We start from the raw sequence: 21,043 nt of genomic DNA, 5'->3' as shown, positions 1-21,043 counted from the left end.
TGTACTGATGGTGGCTCAGGTGATGTATTTTTGCACTGATTGTGATTCTGGTGTTGTATTCATGAAGAGGTTCTGGTGACTTATTCCTTTACGGTTACTAGTTCTGATTCTGTACACATGTAGCAATCCATAACTTGCCAGATAATGTGATACATAACTATGTTAATAAAGTGTTATGCCATGTAACATGTTAAGGGTTACTACAGTTAGGAGCATTAAAGTGAACCTGACAGTGGATCCGTGCTGCCCGATCTATGGGCACTGGCTGTATGATCTCAGCTAGGTGCTCTGGGATGTTGCGGTCGCCACGTGACCACTCATATGTGATTTTCATACTCAGGGTCATGGGCTGACAAGCTTCTTTTCCTGCTGCTCTCAATGAAGCCGCAGCTGTAGGTTTTCACTGAATATTGAGAGAATTAGGAAGATCAGCTTGTTGGCAAATCACGTACGAGCAGCCACATGACAACTGCTCAGTCTGTGTATAGTAGGGGCGCCAAACTGAACCCTTGCCCCAGATGCAGGCAAGCCTAGATTCGCCCCTGGTCTCCGGGTAACGTGGCACCGCACTGCTGATTGCTGCTCACAGCCCCCACAGCATAAAATGAAGGATTTCCCCAGGATCTGAAGCTTCGATATTTACTTATTTTGTATCAGGCGTCAGAGTGACACAGCACGAAAGCGATCATTATAACCGATTATTGGCTCCTTATTCTTATAAATGAATTGATTTCTGTCCTTGTCACCACCAGGATGAAGATAAAGGGGCCATTACAGTCCTGGCTGTGATAAGGGCCCGATGCGATGTCAGTGGGTTCATTCCATACATAAAGGCTCAACTATCAGAAATATATAAAGAATGTATCAGAGCGCCTCTGTTACAATGTATCGGCTGAGTCATTAGAAGCCATAAACTTCCTGATAACTTCTGTTGTTTATAATCAATAGGCTACAAGGTAACGGGTGGGAAGCCGCCCCTTCTCCCACTATATAAACCCTGACATCGGGGCCACGGTCACTGCCGCACCCCAGAGGGCTCCACCATGTCTCTCCACACAGATCTCATCCACGTCTTCAATGGCATCCCCTTCACCACCCGCTCGTCTGTGGACCTGCTCAAGTCCTTGGATGGATTCCAGGCTCGGGAGGACGATCTCCTTCTCGTCTCCTACCCAAAATCTGGTAATTACGAGTTTTCTGCTTTATACATCTATAGTATAACGTTTGTGTGGGTAACACTCAGGAGCTGAGATACGGGGAGCTGTATGCTGAGTCCTCACACCGCAGAGCCTCGAAAGCCATGAGAATGGAGAAGACGGTCACCAGGTTTCTAGAGGCAGAGGAAAAAAAGGACCTCGCAGATAGCGCCCCCTATCCCAGCTTCTTGTTACTGCCAAATGGAGTGCGGGAAACTTACTGCTGATTCTCTAAACTTTCTTTGACATATTACCATTGAAATTAGAGGTAATAATAAGACCCCACAGAGGAGGGAAGCAGGGGAGATAATAAGACCCCAAAGAGGAGGGAAGCAGGGGAGATAATAAGACCCCAAAGAGGAGGGAAGCAGGGGAGACAATAAGACCCCAAAGAGGAGGGAAGCAGGGGAGACAATAAGACCCCACAGAGGAGGGAAGCAGGGGAGACAATAAGACCCCAAAGAGGAGGGAAGCAGGGGAGACAATAAGACCCCACAGCTAGAGGAGAGAAGCAGGGGAGACAATAAGACCCCACAGAGGAGGGAAGCACAGAAGACAATAAGACCCCAAAGAGGAGGGAAGCAGGGGAGACAATAAGACCCCAAAGAGGAGGGAAGCAGGGGAGACAATAAGACCCCAAAGAGGAGGGAAGCAGGGGAGACAATAAGACCCCACAGCTAGAGGAGAGAAGCAGGGAAGACAATAAGACCCCACAGAGGAGAGAAGCAGGGAAGACAATAAGACCCCACAGAGGAGGGAAGCAGGGGAGACAATAAGACCCCACAGAGGAGGGAAGCAGGGGAGACAATAAGACCCCACAGCTAGAGGAGGGAAGCAGGGGAGACAATAAGACCCCACAGCTAGAGGAAGGAAGCAGGGGAGACAATAAGACCCCACAGAGGAGGGAAGCAGGGGAGACAATAAGACCCCACAGCTAGAGGAGGGAAGCAGGGGAGACAATAAGACCCCACAGCTAGAGGAGAGAAGCAGGGGAGACAATAAGACCCCACAGCTAGAGGAGGGAAGCAGGGGAGACAATAAGACCCCACAGAGGAGAGAAGCAGGGGAGACAATAAGACCCCACAGAGGAGGGAAGCAGGGGAGACAATAAGACCCCACAGCTAGAGGAGGGAAGCAGAGGAGACAATAAGACCCCACAGCTAGAGGAGAGAAGCAGGGGAGACAATAAGACCCCACAGCTAGAGGAGGGAAGCAGGGGAGACAATAAGACCCCACAGAGGAGGGAAGCAGGGGAGACAATAAGACCCCACAGCTAGAGGAGGGAAGCAGGGGAGACAATAAGACCCCACAGCTAGAGGAGGGAAGCAGAGGAGACAATAAGACCCCACAGAGGAGAGAAGCAGGGGAGACAATAAGACCCCACAGAGGAGGGAAGCAGGGGAGACAATAAGACCCCACAGAGGAGGGAAGCAGGGGAGACAATAAGACCCCACAGCTAGAGGAGGGAAGCAGGGGAGACAATAAGACCCCACAGCTAGAGGAGGGAAGCACAGAAGACAATAAGACCCCAAAAAGGAGGGAAGCAGGGGAGACAATAAGACCCCACAGAGGAGGGATGCAGGGGAGACAATAAGACCCCACAGAGGAGGGAAGCAGGGGAGACAATAAGACCCCACAGCTAGAGGAGAGAAGCAGGGGAGACAATAAGACCCCACAGAGGAGGGAAGCAGGGGAGACAATAAGACCCCACAGCTAGAGGAGGGAAGCAGGGGAGACAATAAGACTCCACAGAGGAGGGAAGCACAGAAGACAATAAGACCCCACAGAGGAGGGAAGCAGGGGAGACAATAAGACCCCACAGAGGAGGGAAGCAGGGGAGACAATAAGACCCCACAGCTAGAGGAGAGAAGCAGGGGAGACAATAAGACCCCACAGAGGAGGGAAGCAGGGGAGACAATAAGACCCCACAGCTAGAGGAGGGAAGCAGGGGAGACAATAAGACCCCACAGAGGAGGGAAGCAGGGGAGACAATAAGACCCCACAGAGGAGGGAAGCAGGGGAGACAATAAGACCCCACAGCTAGAGGAGGGAAGCAGGGGTGACAATAAGACCCCACAGAGGAGGGAAGCAGGGGAGACAATAAGACCCCACAGAGGAGGGAAGCAGGGGAGACAATAAGACCCCACAGCTAGAGGAGGGAAGCAGGGGAGACAATAAGACCCCACAGAGGAGGGAAGCAGGGGAGACAATAAGACCCCACAGAGGAGGGAAGCACAGAAGACAATAAGACCCCAAAGAGGAGGGAAGCAGGGGAGACAATAAGACCCCACAGCTAGAGGAGGGAAGCAGGGGAGACAATAAGACTCCACAGAGGAGGGAAGCACAGAAGACAATAAGACCCCAAAGAGGAGGGAAGCAGGGGAGACAATAAGACCCCACAGCTAGAGGAGAGAAGCAGGGGAGACAATAAGACCCCACAGCTAGAGGAGGGAAGCAGGGGAGATAATAAGACCCCAAAGAGGAGGGAAGCAGGGGAGACAATAAGACCCCACAGAGGAGGGAAGCAGGGGAGACAATAAGACCCCACAGCTAGAGGAGAGAAGCAGGGGAGACAATAAGACCCCACAGCTAGAGGAAGGAAGCAGGGGAGACAATAAGACCCCACAGAGGAGAGAAGCAGGGGAGACAATAAGACCCCACAGCTAGAGGAGGGAAGCAGGGGAGACAATAAGACCCCACAGCTAGAGGAAGGAAGCAGGGGAGACAATAAGACCCCACAGCTAGAGGAGGGAAGCAGGGGAGACAATAAGACCCCACAGCTAGAGGAGGGAAGCAGGGGAGACAATAAGACCCCACAGCTAGAGGAGGGAAGCAGGGGAGACAATAAGACCCCAAAGAGGAGGGAAGCAGGGGAGACAATAAGACCCCACAGCTAGAGGAGGGAAGCAGGGGAGACAATAAGACCCCACAGCTAGAGGAGAGAAGCAGGGGAGACAATAAGACCCCACAGCTAGAGGAGGGAAGCAGGGGAGATAATAAGACCCCAAAGAGGAGGGAAGCAGGGGAGACAATAAGACCCCACAGAGGAGGGAAGCAGGGGAGACAATAAGACCCCACAGCTAGAGGAGAGAAGCAGGGGAGACAATAAGACCCCACAGAGGAGGGAAGCAGGGGAGACAATAAGACCCCACAGCTAGAGGAGAGAAGCAGGGGAGACAATAAGACCCCACAGCTAGAGGAAGGAAGCAGGGGAGACAATAAGACCCCACAGAGGAGGGAAGCAGGGGAGACAATAAGACCCCACAGCTAGAGGAAGGAAGCAGGGGAGACAATAAGACCCCACAGAGGAGGGAAGCAGGGGAGACAATAAGACCCCACAGCTAGAGGAGGGAAGCAGGGGAGACAATAAGACCCCACAGCTAGAGGAAGGAAGTAGGGGAGACAATAAGACCCCACAGCTAGAGGAGGGAAGCAGGGGAGACAATAAGACCCCACAGAGGAGGGAAGCAGGGGAGACAATAAGACCCCAAAGAGGAGGGAAGCAGGGGAGACAATAAGACCCCAAAGAAAAGGGAAGCAGGGGAGACAATAAGACCCCACAGAGGAGGGAAGCAGGGGAGACAATAAGACCCCACAGCTAGAGGAGAGAAGCAGGGGAGACAATAAGACCCCACAGAGGAGGGAAGGAGGGGAGACAATAAGACCCAACAGAGGAGGGAAGCAGGGGAGACAATAAGATCCCACAGAGGAGGGAAGCAGGGGAGACAATAAGACCCCACAGCTAGAGGAAGGAAGCAGGGGAGACAATAAGACCCCACAGAGGAGGGAAGCAGGGGAGACAATAAGACCCCACAGCTAGAGGAGGGAAGCAGGGGAGACTATAAGACCCCACAGCTAGAGGAGAGAAGCAGGGGAGACAATAAGACCCCACAGCTAGAGGAGAGAAGCAGGGGAGACAATAAGACCCCACAGAGGAGGGAAGCAGGGGAGATAATAAGACCCCAAAGAGGAGGGAAGCACAGAAGACAATAAGACCCCAAAGAGGAGGGAAGCAGGGGAGATAATAAGACCCCAAAGAGGAGGGAAGCAGGGGAGACAATAAGACCCCAAAGAGGAGGGAAGCAGGGGAGACAATAAGACCCCACAGAGGAGGGAAGCAGGGGAGACAATAAGACCCCACAGCTAGAGGAGAGAAGCAGGGGAGACAATAAGACCCCACAGCTAGAGGAAGGAAGCAGAGGAGACAATAAGACCCCACAGCTAGAGGAGGGAAGCAGAGGAGACAATAAGACCCCACAGAGGAGAGAAGCAGGGGAGACAATAAGACCCCACAGAGGAGGGAAGCAGGGGAGACAATAAGACCCCACAGCTAGAGGAGGGAAGCAGGGGAGACAATAAGACCCCACAGAGGAGGGAAGCACAGAAGACAATAAGACCCCAAAGAGGAGGGAAGCAGGTGAGACAATAAGACCCCACAGAGGAGGGAAGCAGGGGAGACAATAAGACCCCACAGCTAGAGGAGAGAAGCAGGGGAGACAATAAGACCCCACAGAGGAGGGAAGCAGGGGAGACAATAAGACCCCACAGAGGAGGGAAGCAGGGGAGACAATAAGACCCCACAGCTAGAGGAAGGAAGCAGGGGAGACAATAAGACCCCACAGAGGAGGGAAGCAGGGGAGACAATAAGACCCCACAGAGGAGGGAAGCAGGGGAGACAATAAGACCCCACAGCTAGAGGAGAGAAGCAGGGGAGACAATAAGACCCCACAGAGGAGAGAAGCAGGGGAGACAATAAGACCCCACAGCTAGAGGAGGGAAGCAGGGGAGACAATAAGACCCCACAGAGGAGGGAAGCAGGGGAGACAATAAGACCCCACAGCTAGAGGAGGGAAGCAGGGGAGACAATAAGACCCCACAGCTAGAGGAGGGAAGCAGGGGAGACAATAAGACCCCACAGAGGAGGGAAGCAGGGGAGACAATAAGACCCCACAGAGGAGGGAAGCAGGGGAGACAATAAGACCCCACAGCTGGAGGAGGGAAGCAGGGGAGACAATAAGACCCCACAGCTAGAGAAGGGAAGCAGGGGAGACAATAAGACCCCACAGCTAGAGAAGGGAAGCAGGGGAGACAATAAGACCCCACAGAGGAGGGAAGCAGGGGAGACAATAAGACCCCACAGCTGGAGGAGGGAAGCAGGGGAGACAATAAGACCCCACAGAGGAGGGAAGCAGGGGAGACAATAAGACCCCACAGCTAGAGAAGGGAAGCAGGGGAGACAATAAGACCCCACAGCTAGAGTAGGGAAGCAGGGGAGACAATAAGACCCCACAGAGGAGGGAAGCAGGGGAGACAATAAGACCCCACAGAGGAGGGAAGCACAGAAGACAATAAGACCCCACAGAGGAGGGAAGCAGGGGAGACAATAAGACCCCACAGCTAGAGGAGAGAAGCAGGGGAGACAATAAGACCCCACAGCTAGAGGAGGGAAGCAGGGGAGACAATAAGACCCCACAGAGGAGGGAAGCAGGGGAGACAATAAGACCCCACAGAGGAGGGAAGCAGGGGAGACAATAAGACCCCACAGAGGAGGGAAGCAGGGGAGACAATAAGACCCCACAGCTAGAGGAGAGAAGCAGGGGAGACAATAAGACCCCACAGAGGAGGGAAGCAGGGGAGACAATAAGACCCCACAGAGGAGGGAAGCAGGGGAGACAATAAGACCCCACAGCTGGAGGAGGGAAGCAGGGGAGACAATAAGACCCCACAGCTAGAGAAGGGAAGCAGGGGAGACAATAAGACCCCACAGCTAGAGAAGGGAAGCAGGGGAGACAATAAGACCCCACAGAGGAGGGAAGCAGGGGAGACAATAAGACCCCACAGCTGGAGGAGGGAAGCAGGGGAGACAATAAGACCCCACAGAGGAGGGAAGCAGGGGAGACAATAAGACCCCACAGCTAGAGAAGGGAAGCAGGGGAGACAATAAGACCCCACAGCTAGAGTAGGGAAGCAGGGGAGACAATAAGACCCCACAGAGGAGGGAAGCAGGGGAGACAATAAGACCCCACAGCTAGAGGAGGGAAGCAGGGGAGACAATAAGACTCCACAGAGGAGGGAAGCACAGAAGACAATAAGACCCCAAAGAGGAGGGAAGCAGGGGAGACAATAAGACCTCACAGCTAGAGGAGGGAAGCAGGGGAGATAATAAGACCCCAAAGAGGAGGGAAGCAGGGGAGACAATAAGACCCCACAGAGGAGGGAAGCAGGGGAGACAATAAGACCCCACAGCTAGAGGAGAGAAGCAGGGGAGACAATAAGACCCCACAGCTAGAGGAGGGAAGCAGGGGAGACAATAAGACCCCACAGAGGAGGGAAGCAGGGGAGACAATAAGACCCCACAGCTAGAGGAGAGAAGCAGGGGAGACAATAAGACCCCACAGCTAGAGGAGGGAAGCAGGGGAGACAATAAGACCCCACAGCTAGAGGAGAGAAGCAGGGGAGACAATAAGACCCCACAGCTAGAGGAAGGAAGCAGGGGAGACAATAAGACCCCACAGAGGAGAGAAGCAGGGGAGACAATAAGACCCCACAGCTAGAGGAGGGAAGCAGGGGAGACAATAAGACCCCACAGCTAGAGGAAGGAAGCAGGGGAGACAATAAGACCCCACAGAGGAGGGAAGCAGGGGAGACAATAAGACCCCACAGAGGAGGGAAGCAGGGGAGACAATAAGACCCCACAGCTAGAGGAGGGAAGCAGGGGAGACAATAAGACCCCACAGCTAGAGGAGGGAAGCAGGGGAGACAATAAGACCCCACAGCTAGAGGAAGGAAGCAGGGGAGACAATAAGACCCCACAGAGGAGGGAAGCAGGGGAGACAATAAGACCCCACAGCTAGAGGAGGGAAGCAGGGGAGACAATAAGACCCCACAGCTAGAGGAAGGAAGCAGGGGAGACAATAAGACCCCACAGCTAGAGGAGGGAAGCAGGGGAGACAATAAGACCCCACAGAGGAGGGAAGCAGGGGAGACAATAAGACCCCAAAGAGGAGGGAAGCAGGGGAGACAATAAGACCCCAAAGAAAAGGGAAGCAGGGGAGACAATAAGACCCCACAGAGGAGGGAAGCAGGGGAGACAATAAGACCCCACAGAGGAGGGAAGCAGGGGAGACAATAAGACCCCACAGAGGAGAGAAGCAGGGGAGACAATAAGACCCCACAGAGGAGAGAAGCAGGGGAGACAATAAGACCCCACAGAGGAGGGAAGCAGGGGAGACAATAAGACCCCACAGAGGAGGGAAGCAGGGGAGACAATAAGACCCCACAGCTAGAGGAGAGAAGCAGGGGAGACAATAAGACCCCACAGAGGAGGGAAGCAGGGGAGACAATAAGACCCCACAGAGGAGGGAAGCAGGGGAGACAATAAGACCCCACAGCTGGAGGAGGGAAGCAGGGGAGACAATAAGACCCCACAGCTAGAGAAGGGAAGCAGGGGAGACAATAAGACCCCACAGCTAGAGAAGGGAAGCAGGGGAGACAATAAGACCCCACAGCTAGAGAAGGGAAGCAGGGGAGACAATAAGACCCCACAGCTGGAGGAGGGAAGCAGGGGAGACAATAAGACCCCACAGAGGAGGGAAGCAGGGGAGACAATAAGACCCCACAGCTAGAGAAGGGAAGCAGGGGAGACAATAAGACCCCACAGCTAGAGTAGGGAAGCAGGGGAGACAATAAGACCCCACAGCTGGAGGAGGGAAGCAGGGGAGACAATAAGACCCCACAGAGGAGGGAAGCAGGGGAGACAATAAGACCCCACAGCTAGAGGAGGGAAGCAGGGGAGACTATAAGACCCCACAGCTAGAGGAGGGAAGCAGGGGAGACAATAAGACCCCACAGCTGGAGGAGGGAAGCAGGGGAGACAATAAGACCCCACAGAGGAGGGAAGCAGGGGAGACAATAAGACCCCACAGAGGAGGGAAGCAGGGGAGACAATAAGACCCCACAGCTGGAGGAGGGAAGCAGGGGAGACAATAAGACCCCACAGCTGGAGGAGGGAAGCAGGGGAGACAATAAGACCCCACAGAGGAGGGAAGCAGGGGAGACAATAAGACCCCACAGCTAGAGGAGGGAAGCAGGGGAGACAATAAGACTCCACAGAGGAGGGAAGCACAGAAGACAATAAGACCCCAAAGAGGAGGGAAGCAGGGGAGACAATAAGACCCCACAGAGGAGGGAAGCAGGGGAGACAATAAGACCCCACAGAGGAGGGAAGCAGGGGAGACAATAAGACCCCACAGCTAGAGGAGAGAAGCAGGGGAGACAATAAGACCCCACAGAGGAGGGAAGCAGGGGAGACAATAAGACCCCACAGCTGGAGGAGGGAAGCAGGGGAGACAATAAGACCCCACAGCTAGAGAAGGGAAGCAGGGGAGACAATAAGACCCCACAGCTAGAGAAGGGAAGCAGGGGAGACAATAAGACCCCACAGCTGGAGGAGGGAAGCAGGGGAGACAATAAGACCCCACAGAGGAGGGAAGTAGGGGAGACAATAAGACCCCACAGCTAGAGAAGGGAAGCAGGGGAGACAATAAGACCCCACAGCTAGAGTAGGGAAGCAGGGGAGACAATAAGACCCCACAGAGGAGGGAAGCAGGGGAGACAATAAGACCCCACAGCTAGAGGAGGGAAGCAGGGGAGACAATAAGACTCCACAGAGGAGGGAAGCACAGAAGACAATAAGACCCCAAAGAGGAGGGAAGCAGGGGAGACAATAAGACCCCACAGCTAGAGGAGGGAAGCAGGGGAGATAATAAGACCCCAAAGAGGAGGGAAGCAGGGGAGACAATAAGACCCCACAGAGGAGGGAAGCAGGGGAGACAATAAGACCCCACAGCTAGAGGAGAGAAGCAGGGGAGACAATAAGACCCCACAGCTAGAGGAGGGAAGCAGGGGAGACAATAAGACCCCACAGAGGAGGGAAGCAGGGGAGACAATAAGACCCCACAGCTAGAGGAGAGAAGCAGGGGAGACAATAAGACCCCACAGCTAGAGGAGAGAAGCAGGGGAGACAATAAGACCCCACAGCTAGAGGAGAGAAGCAGGGGAGACAATAAGACCCCACAGCTAGAGGAAGGAAGCAGGGGAGACAATAAGACCCCACAGAGGAGAGAAGCAGGGGAGACAATAAGACCCCACAGCTAGAGGAGGGAAGCAGGGGAGACAATAAGACCCCACAGCTAGAGGAAGGAAGCAGGGGAGACAATAAGACCCCACAGAGGAGGGAAGCAGGGGAGACAATAAGACCCCACAGAGGAGGGAAGCAGGGGAGACAATAAGACCCCACAGCTAGAGGAGGGAAGCAGGGGAGACAATAAGACCCCACAGCTAGAGGAGGGAAGCAGGGGAGACAATAAGACCCCACAGCTAGAGGAAGGAAGCAGGGGAGACAATAAGACCCCACAGAGGAGGGAAGCAGGGGAGACAATAAGACCCCACAGCTAGAGGAGGGAAGCAGGGGAGACAATAAGACCCCACAGCTAGAGGAAGGAAGCAGGGGAGACAATAAGACCCCACAGCTAGAGGAGGGAAGCAGGGGAGACAATAAGACCCCACAGAGGAGGGAAGCAGGGGAGACAATAAGACCCCAAAGAGGAGGGAAGCAGGGGAGACAATAAGACCCCAAAGAAAAGGGAAGCAGGGGAGACAATAAGACCCCACAGAGGAGGGAAGCAGGGGAGACAATAAGACCCCACAGAGGAGGGAAGCAGGGGAGACAATAAGACCCCACAGAGGAGAGAAGCAGGGGAGACAATAAGACCCCACAGAGGAGAGAAGCAGGGGAGACAATAAGACCCCACAGAGGAGGGAAGCAGGGGAGACAATAAGACCCCACAGCTAGAGGAGGGAAGCAGGGGAGACTATAAGACCCCACAGCTAGAGGAGAGAAGCAGGGGAGACAATAAGACCCCACAGCTAGAGGAGGGAAGCAGGGGAGACAAGAAGACCCCACAGCTAGAGAAGGGAAGCAGGGGAGACAATAAGACCCCACAGCTAGAGGAGGGAAGCAGGGGAGACAATAAGACCCCACAGCTAGAGGAGGGAAGCAGGGGAGACAAGAAGACCCCACAGCTAGAGAAGGGAAGCAGGGGAGACAATAAGACCCCACAGCTAGAGGAGGGAAGCAGGGGAGACAATAAGACCCCACAGAGGAGGGAAGCAGGGGAGACAATAAGACCCCACAGAGGAGAGAAGCAGGGGAGACAATAAGACCCCACAGAGGAGGGAAGCATGGGAGACTATAAGACCCCACAGCTAGAGGAGGGAAGCAGGGGAGACAATAAGACCCCACAGAGGAGGGAAGCAGGGGAGACAATAAGACCCCACAGCTAGAGGAGGGAAGCAGGGGAGACTATAAGACCCCACAGCTAGAGGAGGGAAGCAGGGGAGACAATAAGACCCCACAGCTAGAGGAGGGAAGCAGGGGAGACAATAAGACCCCACAGAGGAGGGAAGCAGGGGAGACAATAAGGCCCCACAGCTAGAGGAAGGAAGCAGGGGAGACAATAAGACCCCACAGCTAGAGGAAGGAAGCAGGGGAGACAATAAGACCCCACAGAGGAGAGAAGCAGGGGAGACAATAAGACCCCACAGAGGAGGGAAGCAGGGGAGACAATAAGACCCCACAGCTAGAGGAGAGAAGCAGGGGAGACAATAAGACCCCACAGCTAGAGGAAGGAAGCAGGGGAGACAATAAGACCCCACAGAGGAGAGAAGCAGGGGAGACAATAAGACCCCACAGAGGAGGGAAGCAGGGGAGACAATAAGACCCCACAGCTAGAGGAGAGAAGCAGGGGAGACAATAAGACCCCACAGCTAGAGAAGGGAAGCAGGGGAGACAATAAGACCCCACAGCTAGAGGAGGGAAGCAGGGGAGACAATAAGACCCCACAGAGGAGAGAAGGGAAGCAGGGGAGACAATAAGACCCCACAGCTAGAGAAGGGAAGCAGGGGAGACAATAAGACCCCACAGCTAGAGAAGGGAAGCAGGGGAGACAATAAGACCCCACAGCTAGAGAAGGGAAGCAGGGGAGACAATAAGACCCCACAGCTAGAGAAGGGAAGCAGGGGAGACAATAAGACCCCACAGCTAGAGGAAGGAAGCAGGGGAGACAATAAGACCCCACAGCTAGAGGAAGGAAGCAGGGGAGACAATAAGACCCCACAGCTAGAGAAGGGAAGCAGGGGAGACAATAAGACCCCACAGCTAGAGGAGGGAAGCAGGGGAGACAATAAGACCCCACAGCTAGAGGAGGGAAGCAGGGATGACAATAAGACCCCACAGAGGAGGGAAGCAGGGGAGACAATAAGACCCCACAGCTAGAGGAGGGAAGCAGGGGAGACTATAAGACCCCACAGAGGAGAGAAGCAGGGGAGACAATAAGACCCCACAGAGGAGAGAAGCAGGGGAGACAATAAGACCCCACAGAGGAGAGAAGCAGGGGAGACAATAAGACCCCACAGAGGAGGGAAGCAGGGGAGACAATAAGACCCAACAGAGGAGGGAAGCAGGGGAGACAATAAGACCCCACAGAGGAGGGAAGCAGGGGAGACAATAAGACCCCACAGAGGAGGGAAGCAGGGGAGACAATAAGACCCCACAGCTAGAGGAGGGAAGCAGGGGAGACAATAAGACCCCACAGAGGAGGGAAGCAGGGGAGACAATAAGACCCCACAGAGGAGGGAAGCAGGGGAGACAATAAGACCCCACAGCTAGAGGAGGGAAGCAGGGGAGACAATAAGACCCCACAGCTAGAGGAGGGAAGCAGGGGAGACAATAAGACCCCACAGCTAGAGGAGGGAAGCAGGGGAGACAATAAGACCCCACAGAGGAGAGAAGCAGGGGAGACAATAAGAGCCCACAGAGGAGGGAAGCAGGGGAGACAATAAGACCCCACAGAGGAGGGAAGCAGGGGTGACAATAAGACCCCACAGAGGAGGGAAGCAGGGGAGACAATAAGACCCCACAGAGGAGGGAAGCAGGGGAGACAATAAGACCCCACAGCTAGAGAAGGGAAGCAGGGGAGACAATAAGACCCCACAGCTAGAGAAGGGAAGCAGGGGAGACAATAAGACCCCACAGCTGGAGGAGGGAAGCAGGGGAGACAATAAGACCCCACAGAGGAGGGAAGCAGGGGAGACAATAAGACCCCACAGCTAGAGAAGGGAAGCAGGGGAGACAATAAGACCCCACAGCTAGAGTAGGGAAGCAGGGGAGACAATAAGACCCCACAGCTGGAGGAGGGAAGCAGGGGAGACAATAAGACCCCACAGAGGAGGGAAGCAGGGGAGACAATAAGACCCCACAGAGGAGGGAAGCAGGGGAGACAATAAGACCCCACAGCTAGAGAAGGGAAGCAGGGGAGACAATAAGACCCCACAGAGGAGGGAAGCAGGGGAGACAATAAGACCCCACAGAGGAGGGAAGCAGGGGTGACAATAAGACCCCACAGCTAGAGGAGGGAAGCAGGGGAGACAATAAGACCCCACAGCTGGAGGAGGGAAGCAGGGGAGACTATAGTAGTATTTTAGCCAAGCCATCGTACAGAGTGCAGATTCATGGAGGGGTGATGGTGGTCAGATTGTGGCCCTATGGTCGGTGCCTTTCGCTCGCTGACTTGTCGCTTTCTCCAGGAACTCACTGGTTGGCCGAGATCATGAAGCTTCTCTACTCCTCCAAAGTCGCACTGACATCCCCCATTGAGTTTGGAGACATATCAAAACTGGAAGAGCTGAGCAATGTGACCACGAAGAGGATCATCCCGACCCACCTGAACTATGACATGCTCCCCAAAGACTTCAAAGCCAAGAAGTGCAAGGTGAGGGTCTGTGGGGTGGGAGAACCTGTGCAGGGGTGGGAGAACCTGTGCAGGGGTGGGAAAGCCTTTGCAGGTGTGGGAGAGCCTGTGCAGGGATGGGAGACCCTGTGCAGGGGTGGGAGAACCTGTGCAGGTGTGGGAGACGCTGTGCAGGTGTGGGAGAGCCTTGCAGGGATGGGAGAGCCTTTGCAGGGGTGGGAGAACCTCTGCATGGGTCGGAGACCACCTATAACACATTGCACCTTTCCCGCAGGCGATCTACATCATCCGCAATCCTAAGGACACGGCCGTGTCTTTATTTCACTACTACAGAGATAACCCTGACCTGCCGACCATCGAGTCCTGGAGTACTTACCTGGATATGTTCCTGCACGGGGAAGGTAACTCCCATCATTTAGGATGAATGATTGGTGATTTCATGTGTGGCTGTAGCAGCAGCCTCCTGACCTGGGGCTCTCAGCTGACAAATCTCTGCGTAATAGATTGTATGGGGCCTTGCACGTGTCCAGATAAGAGTCCTGTGACATGGGGACAGGGCTGCTAAATGGCCCTGATCGCTGGTACAGAGGACAGAACCAGCTGCTCTGGGCCCTGATCGCTGGAACAGAGGACAGAACCAGCTGCTCTGGGCCCTGATCGCTGGAACAGAGGACAGAACCGACTACCCTGGGCCGTGATTTCTGGGACACAACCGACTGCTCTGGGCCCTGATCGCTGGGACAGAGGACAGAACCGACTGCCCTGGGCCCTGATCGCTGGGACAGAGGACAGAACCGACTGCCCTGGGCCCTGATCGCTGGGACAGAGGACAGAACCGACTGCCCTGGGCCCTGATCGCTGGGACAGAGGACAGAACCGACTGCCCTGGGCCCTGATCGCTGGGACAGAGGACAGAACCGACTACCCTGGGCCCTGATCGCTGGAACAGAGGACAGAACCGACTACCCTGGGCCCTGATTTCTGGGACACAACCGACTGCTCTGGGCCCTGATCGCTGGGACAGAGGACAGAACCGACTGCCCTGGGCCCTGATCGCTGGGACAGAGGACAGAACCGACTACCCTGGGCCCTGATCGCTGGGACAGAGGACAGAACCGACTGCTCTGGGCCCTGATCACTGGGACAGAGGACAGAACCGACTGCTCTGGGCCCTGATCGCTGGGACAGAGGACAGAACCGACTACCCTGGGCCCTGATCGCTGGAACAGAGGACAGAACCGACTACCCTGGGCCCTGATCGCTGGAACAGAGGACAGAACCGACTACCCTGGGCCCTGATCGCTGGAACAGAGGACAGAACCGACTACCCTGGGCCCTGATTTCTGGGACACAACCGACTGCTCTGGGCCCTGATCGCTGGGACAGAGGACAGAACCGACTGCTCTGGGCCCTGATCACTGGGACAGAGGACAGAACCGACTGCTCTGGGCCCTGATCGCTGGGACAGAGGACAGAACCGACTACCCTGGGCCCTGATCGCTTGGACACAACCGACTATCCTGGGCCCTGATTTCTGGGACACAACCGACTGCTCTGGGCCCTGATCGCTGGGACAGAGGACAGAACCGACTGCTCTGGGCCCTGATCACTGGGACAGAGGACAGAACCGACTGCTCTGGGCCCTGATCGCTGGGACAGAGGACAGAACCGACTACCCTGGGCCCTGATCGCTTGGACACAACCGACTATCCTGGGCCCTGATTTCTGGGACACAACCGACTGCTCTGGGCCCTGATCGCTGGGACAGAGGACAGAACCGACTGCTCTGGGCCCTGATCGCTGGGACAGAGGACAGAACCGACTACCCTGGGCCCTGATCACTTGGACACAACCGACTGCTCTGGGCCCTGATTGCTGGGACAGAGGACAGAACCGACTGCTCCAGAAATCACAATCAGCAGCTCTGGAGAGGACGGCGAAATCACAATCAGCAGCTCTGGGGAGGACGGGGAAATCATAATCAGCAGCTCTGGGGAGGACGGGGAAATCACAATCAGCAGCTCTGGGGAGGACGGGGAAATCACAATCAGCAGCTCTGGGGAGGACGGGGAAATCACAATCAGCAGCTCTGGGGAGGACGGGGAAATCACAATCAGCAGCTCTGGGGAGGACGGGGAAATCACAATCAGCAGCTCTGGGGAGGACGGGGAAATCACAATCAGCAGCTCTGGGGAGGACGGGGAAATCATAATCAGCATAATCAGCAGCTCTGGGGAGGACGGGGAAATCACAATCAGCAGCTCCGGGGAGGACGGGGAAATCACAATCAGCAGCTCCGGGGAGGACGGGGAAATCACAATCAGCAGCTCTGGGGAGGACGGGGAGATCACAATCAGCAGCTCTAGGGAGGACGGGGAAATCACAATCAGCAGCTCCGGGGAGGACGGGGGAAATCATAATCAGCAGCTCCGGGGAGGACGGGGAAATCACAATCAGCAGCTCTGGGGAGGACGGGGAAATCACAATCAGCAGCTCTGGGGAGGACGGGGAAGTCACAATCAGCAGCTCTGGGGAGGACAGGGAAATCATAATCAGCAGCTCTAGGGAGGACGGGGAAATCACAATCAGCAGCTCTGGGGAGGACGGGGAAATCACAATCAGCAGCTCTGGGGAGGACAGGGAAATCACAATCAGCAGCTCTGAGGAGGACAGGGAAATCACAATCAGCAGCTCCGGGGAGGACGGGGAAATCACAATCAGCAGCTCCGGGGAGGACGGGGAAATCACAATCAGCAGCTCCGGGAAGGACAGGGAAGTCACATTCAGCAGCTCCGGGGAGGACGGGGAAGTCACAATCAGCAGCTCCGGGGAGGACAGGGAAATCACAATCAGCAGCTCCTGGGAGGACGGGGAAATCACAATCAGCAGCTCCTGGGAGGACGGGGAAATCACAATCAGCAGCTCTGGGGAGGACGGGGAAATCACAATCAGCAGCTCTGGGGAGGACGGGGAAATCACAATCAGCAGCTACGGGGAGGATGGGGAAGTCACAATCAGCAGCTCCGAGGAGGACAGGGAAATCACAATCAGCAGCTCTGGGGAGGACGGGGAAATCACAATCAGCAGCTCTGGGGAGGACGGGGAAATCACAATCAGCAGCTACGGGGAGGACGGGGAAGTCACAATCAGCAGCTCCGAGGAGGACAGGGAAATCACAATCAGCAGCTCTGGGGAGGACGGGGGAAATCACAATCAGCAGCTCTGGGGAGGACGGGGAAATCACAATCAGCAGCTACGGGGAGGACGGGGAAATCACAATCAGCAGCTCTGGGGAGGACGGGGAAATCACAATCAGCAGCTCTGAGGAGGACAGGGAAATCACAATCAGCAGCTCTGGGAAGGACGGGGAAATCACAATCAGCAGCTCCGGGGAGGACGGGGAAATCACAATCAGCAGCTCCGGGGAGGACGGGGAAATCACAATCAGCAGCTCCGGGGAGGACGGGGAAGTCACATTCAGCAGCTCCGGGGAGGACGGGGAAATCACATTCAGCAGCTCCGGGGAGGACGGGGAAGTCACAATCAGCAGCTCCGGGGAGGACAGGGAAATCACAATCAGCAGCTCTGGGGAGGACGGGGAAATCACAATCAGCAGCTCTGGGGAGGACGGGGAAATCACAATCAGCAGCTACGGGGAGGATGGGGAAGTCACAATCAGCAGCTCCGGGAAGGACAGGGAAATCACAATCAGCAGCTCCGGGAAGGACGGGGAAATCACAATCAGCAGCTCCGGGGAGGACGGGGAAATCATAATCAGCAGCTCTGGGGAGGACGGGGAAATCACAATCAGCAGCTCCTGGGAGGACGGGGGAAATCACAATCAGCAGCTCTGGGGAGGACGGGGGAAATCACAATCATCAGCTCCGGGAAGGACGGGGAAATCACAATCAGCAGCTCCTGGGAGGACGGGGGAAATCACAATCAGCAGCTCTGGGGAGGACGGGGAAATCATAATCAGCAGCTCTGGGGAGGACGGGGAAATCACAATCAGCAGCTCCGGGGAGGACGGGGAAATCACAATCAGCAGCTCCGGGAAGGACAGGGAAATCACAATCATCAGCTCCGGGAAGGACGGGGAAATCACAATCAGCAGCTCCTGGGAGGACGGGGGAAATCACAATCAGCAGCTCTGGGGAGGACGGGGAAATCATAATCAGCAGCTCTGGGGAGGACGGGGAAATCACAATCAGCAGCTCCGGGAAGGACGGGGAAATCACAATCAGCAGCTCCTGGGAGGACGGGGGAAATCACAATCAGCAGCTCCGGGGAGGACGGGGGAAATCACAATCAGCAGCTCTGGGGAGGACGGGGAAATCACAATCAGCAGCTCCGGGGAGGACGGGCCGGACTGCTATTTTCCATGTGTAGTAGCTTTGCTTGTTGCCAGTATATGACATTGTTTGGACTCCCCCAGCTGAAGACTTGTTACAGTGTATCAGTGCAGACATGAGCTCAGATCGCTCCTGAGTTTTGTCACTTTTGCATCCAGTGTAGTATTGGTTGGATCTGGTGCTGCTCACAGCTGAATGGCTCGTTACTATGTATTCGGACCTGCAGAGATCTTCAGAGCCTAAATGTCACATTCCAGAACAAATCTGCGCCTTTCTAATGTGTGAATTGGCTCCAGCAGCTGTGTAATCACCGTGTAATCACCGTGTAATCACCTGTCCCCACTTTACAGTGGTCTGCGGCTCCTGGTTCGATCACATCTGGAGCTGGGAGCAGCACAGGAACGAGATGGGGACGCTCTTCCTCTACTACGAGGCCATGAAGAAGGTGAGAAAACAAAGCCCATAGGAGTCAACAGCAGCCTGGGGACATGGGCAGCCACCAGGGGGCGCTCACAATCCTCCATGTAAACCCCCATCCAGTCATCATGTGCTCAGTGCACGCTGGGAGTAGTAGTAGTTATAGTAGTAGTTATCTATGTCGTCCTGCAGGTGCACAGTGCACGCTGGGAGTAGTAGTAATCTATGTCGTCCTGCAGGTGCACAGTGCACGCTGGGAGTAGTAGTAGTTATAGTAGTAGTAATCTATGTCGTCCTGCAGGTGCACAGTGCATGCTGGGAGTAGTAGTTATCTATGATGTCATACTGCAGGATCCTTTCCAGTCGGTCAGGAAGATCAGCAGTTTCCTAGGGATCAACATTAATGATAGTGAAATCCATGAAATTTGCAAGAAAACGTCGTTCTCGGAGATGAAGATCGGCGCAGAGAATGAGATCAGCGACCTGAGCCCCACGGTGTGCGCCCTCACCTCCAACAAGAGGCTGATATTCCGCAAAGGTGAGACCCCCCAACACAATGACCACATGTGGCCCCCGACCATCTTATGGAACAGTAGACCCCCGACCACCTTACGAGACAGCAGACCCCCAACTTGACCACCTTATAGGGCAGTAGACCCCCGACGACCTTATGAAACAGTAGACCCCCAACCTGACAATCTTATGGGGCAGTAGACCCCCGACCACCTTACGAGACAGTAGACCCCCCCTGACAACCTTATAGGGCAGTAGAACCCCAACCACGTTATGGGGCAGTAGACTCTCGACCACCTTACGGGGCAGTAGACCCCCGACTTGACCACCTTATGGGGCAGTAGACCCACAACCACGTTATGGAGCAGTAGACCCCTGACAACCTTATGGGGCAGTAGACCCCTGACAACCTTATGGGGAAGTAGACCCCCAACCACCTTATGGGGCAGTAGACCCCCAACCACCTTATGGGGCATTAGACCCCCAACCACCTTATGGGGCAGTAGACCCCCAATCACCTTACGGGGCAGTAGACCCCCAACTTGATCACCTTATGGGGCAGTAGACCCCCGACCACCTTACGAGACAGTAGACCCCCCTGACAACCTTATGGGGTAGTAGACCCCCAACCACATTATGGGGCAGTAGACCCTCGACCACCTTACGGGCCAGTAGACTCCCGACCTGTCACCTATTCCCGGGGGTCGGGCGTCCCGATGTGACTGACACTGTGGTCTTCCTTCTCGCTGCAGGGACAGTCGGGGACTGGAAGGACTACTTCACCAATAAGCAGAACCAGCTGTTCGAAGAGACGTACAGAGCAAAGATGGACGCCAGCAGCCTGGCCAAACACATCCACTACGAGAACTGAGGTCCGATGCACCGACTGCTCCCTCTGCGACCCCCATGTGGAGCTTACGGGGTCAAAGAGGAGCAGAACTGGGGATGCTGCAGTCAATAACGGCATTTAGTGGGAATCAGGGCCCCGAACAGAGCCGGGGCCATAGGGGCCGCCATTCCGATACCTCCAATAAGACTGTTTACTATGTGATTACATTCAGGAGTACAACCTCCCAATACTGTGGGCGATTCTCCATGGAGGAGAGCGTGGTATGTGTGCGACATTGACACCAGAGAGAACCATAGGTCAGACCCCTGCAGAGCATCGCACCACGTGCTGTCCTTCCTCGCGCGCTCCGGCTGTGACCCCCCGGCTGAGTTGCCTCTCGCACTTTTCTGTATATATCTCCTGTAAATAAACCTTTTCCATTCTCTTTTGGTCTCGTCCATCTTTTGTATCCGGAGGTCACAGAATATTATAGACAGGAAGATCTTAGTTACTTACCGGTAATAAGAATTTACAGAGCCCATGACGGCACCATGAGTGAGGGAATCTGCCCATCAAGGACAGGAAAACTACACCCCTCCTCCGCATCAGGTGGGTTTCAGGGCACGAGAGACCTCCAGGCAGTAACACAACCACCACCATAAACATTTTCACCCTTAAAGTGCACACCACTAGTGATAAGAAGGGAGGAATATAAGGGTGCTGTCATGGGTTCTGTAAAATCCTGTTACCGGTAAGTAACTAAGATGATATTTCCCCTTCTCCCATGACAGCACCACCTGAGAGATTTATGTAGATCAAAAACACTTTAGGGAGGGATCACCACTTGTATCATCGTTCTCCCAAAGGACAGATCATCATAAGACAGATCAAGTTGGTACTGTTTATAGAAAGTATATGGAGAGGACC

The 21,043-nt window shown here is 54.9% G+C and overlaps 1 protein-coding gene across 1 annotated transcript; it reads left to right on the top strand.

The window, feature by feature from the left end:
* Positions 1–1,007: 1,007 nt before the first annotated feature.
* Positions 1,008–20,561, top strand: LOC138674950 (sulfotransferase 6B1-like). Its single transcript, XM_069762809.1, has 6 exons — positions 1,008–1,182; positions 13,842–14,026; positions 14,280–14,406; positions 18,708–18,802; positions 19,126–19,312; positions 20,040–20,561. The coding sequence occupies exons 1-6, from the start codon at positions 1,044–1,046 to the stop codon at positions 20,156–20,158; spliced, it is 852 nt and encodes a 283-aa protein (XP_069618910.1). The 5' UTR covers positions 1,008–1,043; the 3' UTR covers positions 20,159–20,561.
* The last annotated feature ends 482 nt before the right edge of the window (positions 20,562–21,043 follow it).

The sequence above is a fragment of the Ranitomeya imitator genome, chromosome 4 (assembly GCF_032444005.1).
Source record: "Ranitomeya imitator isolate aRanImi1 chromosome 4, aRanImi1.pri, whole genome shotgun sequence".
Taxonomy (NCBI): domain Eukaryota; kingdom Metazoa; phylum Chordata; class Amphibia; order Anura; family Dendrobatidae; genus Ranitomeya; species Ranitomeya imitator.
Note: the sequence above shows the minus strand (reverse complement) of the source record. Positions and strands in the feature narration are given on the sequence as shown.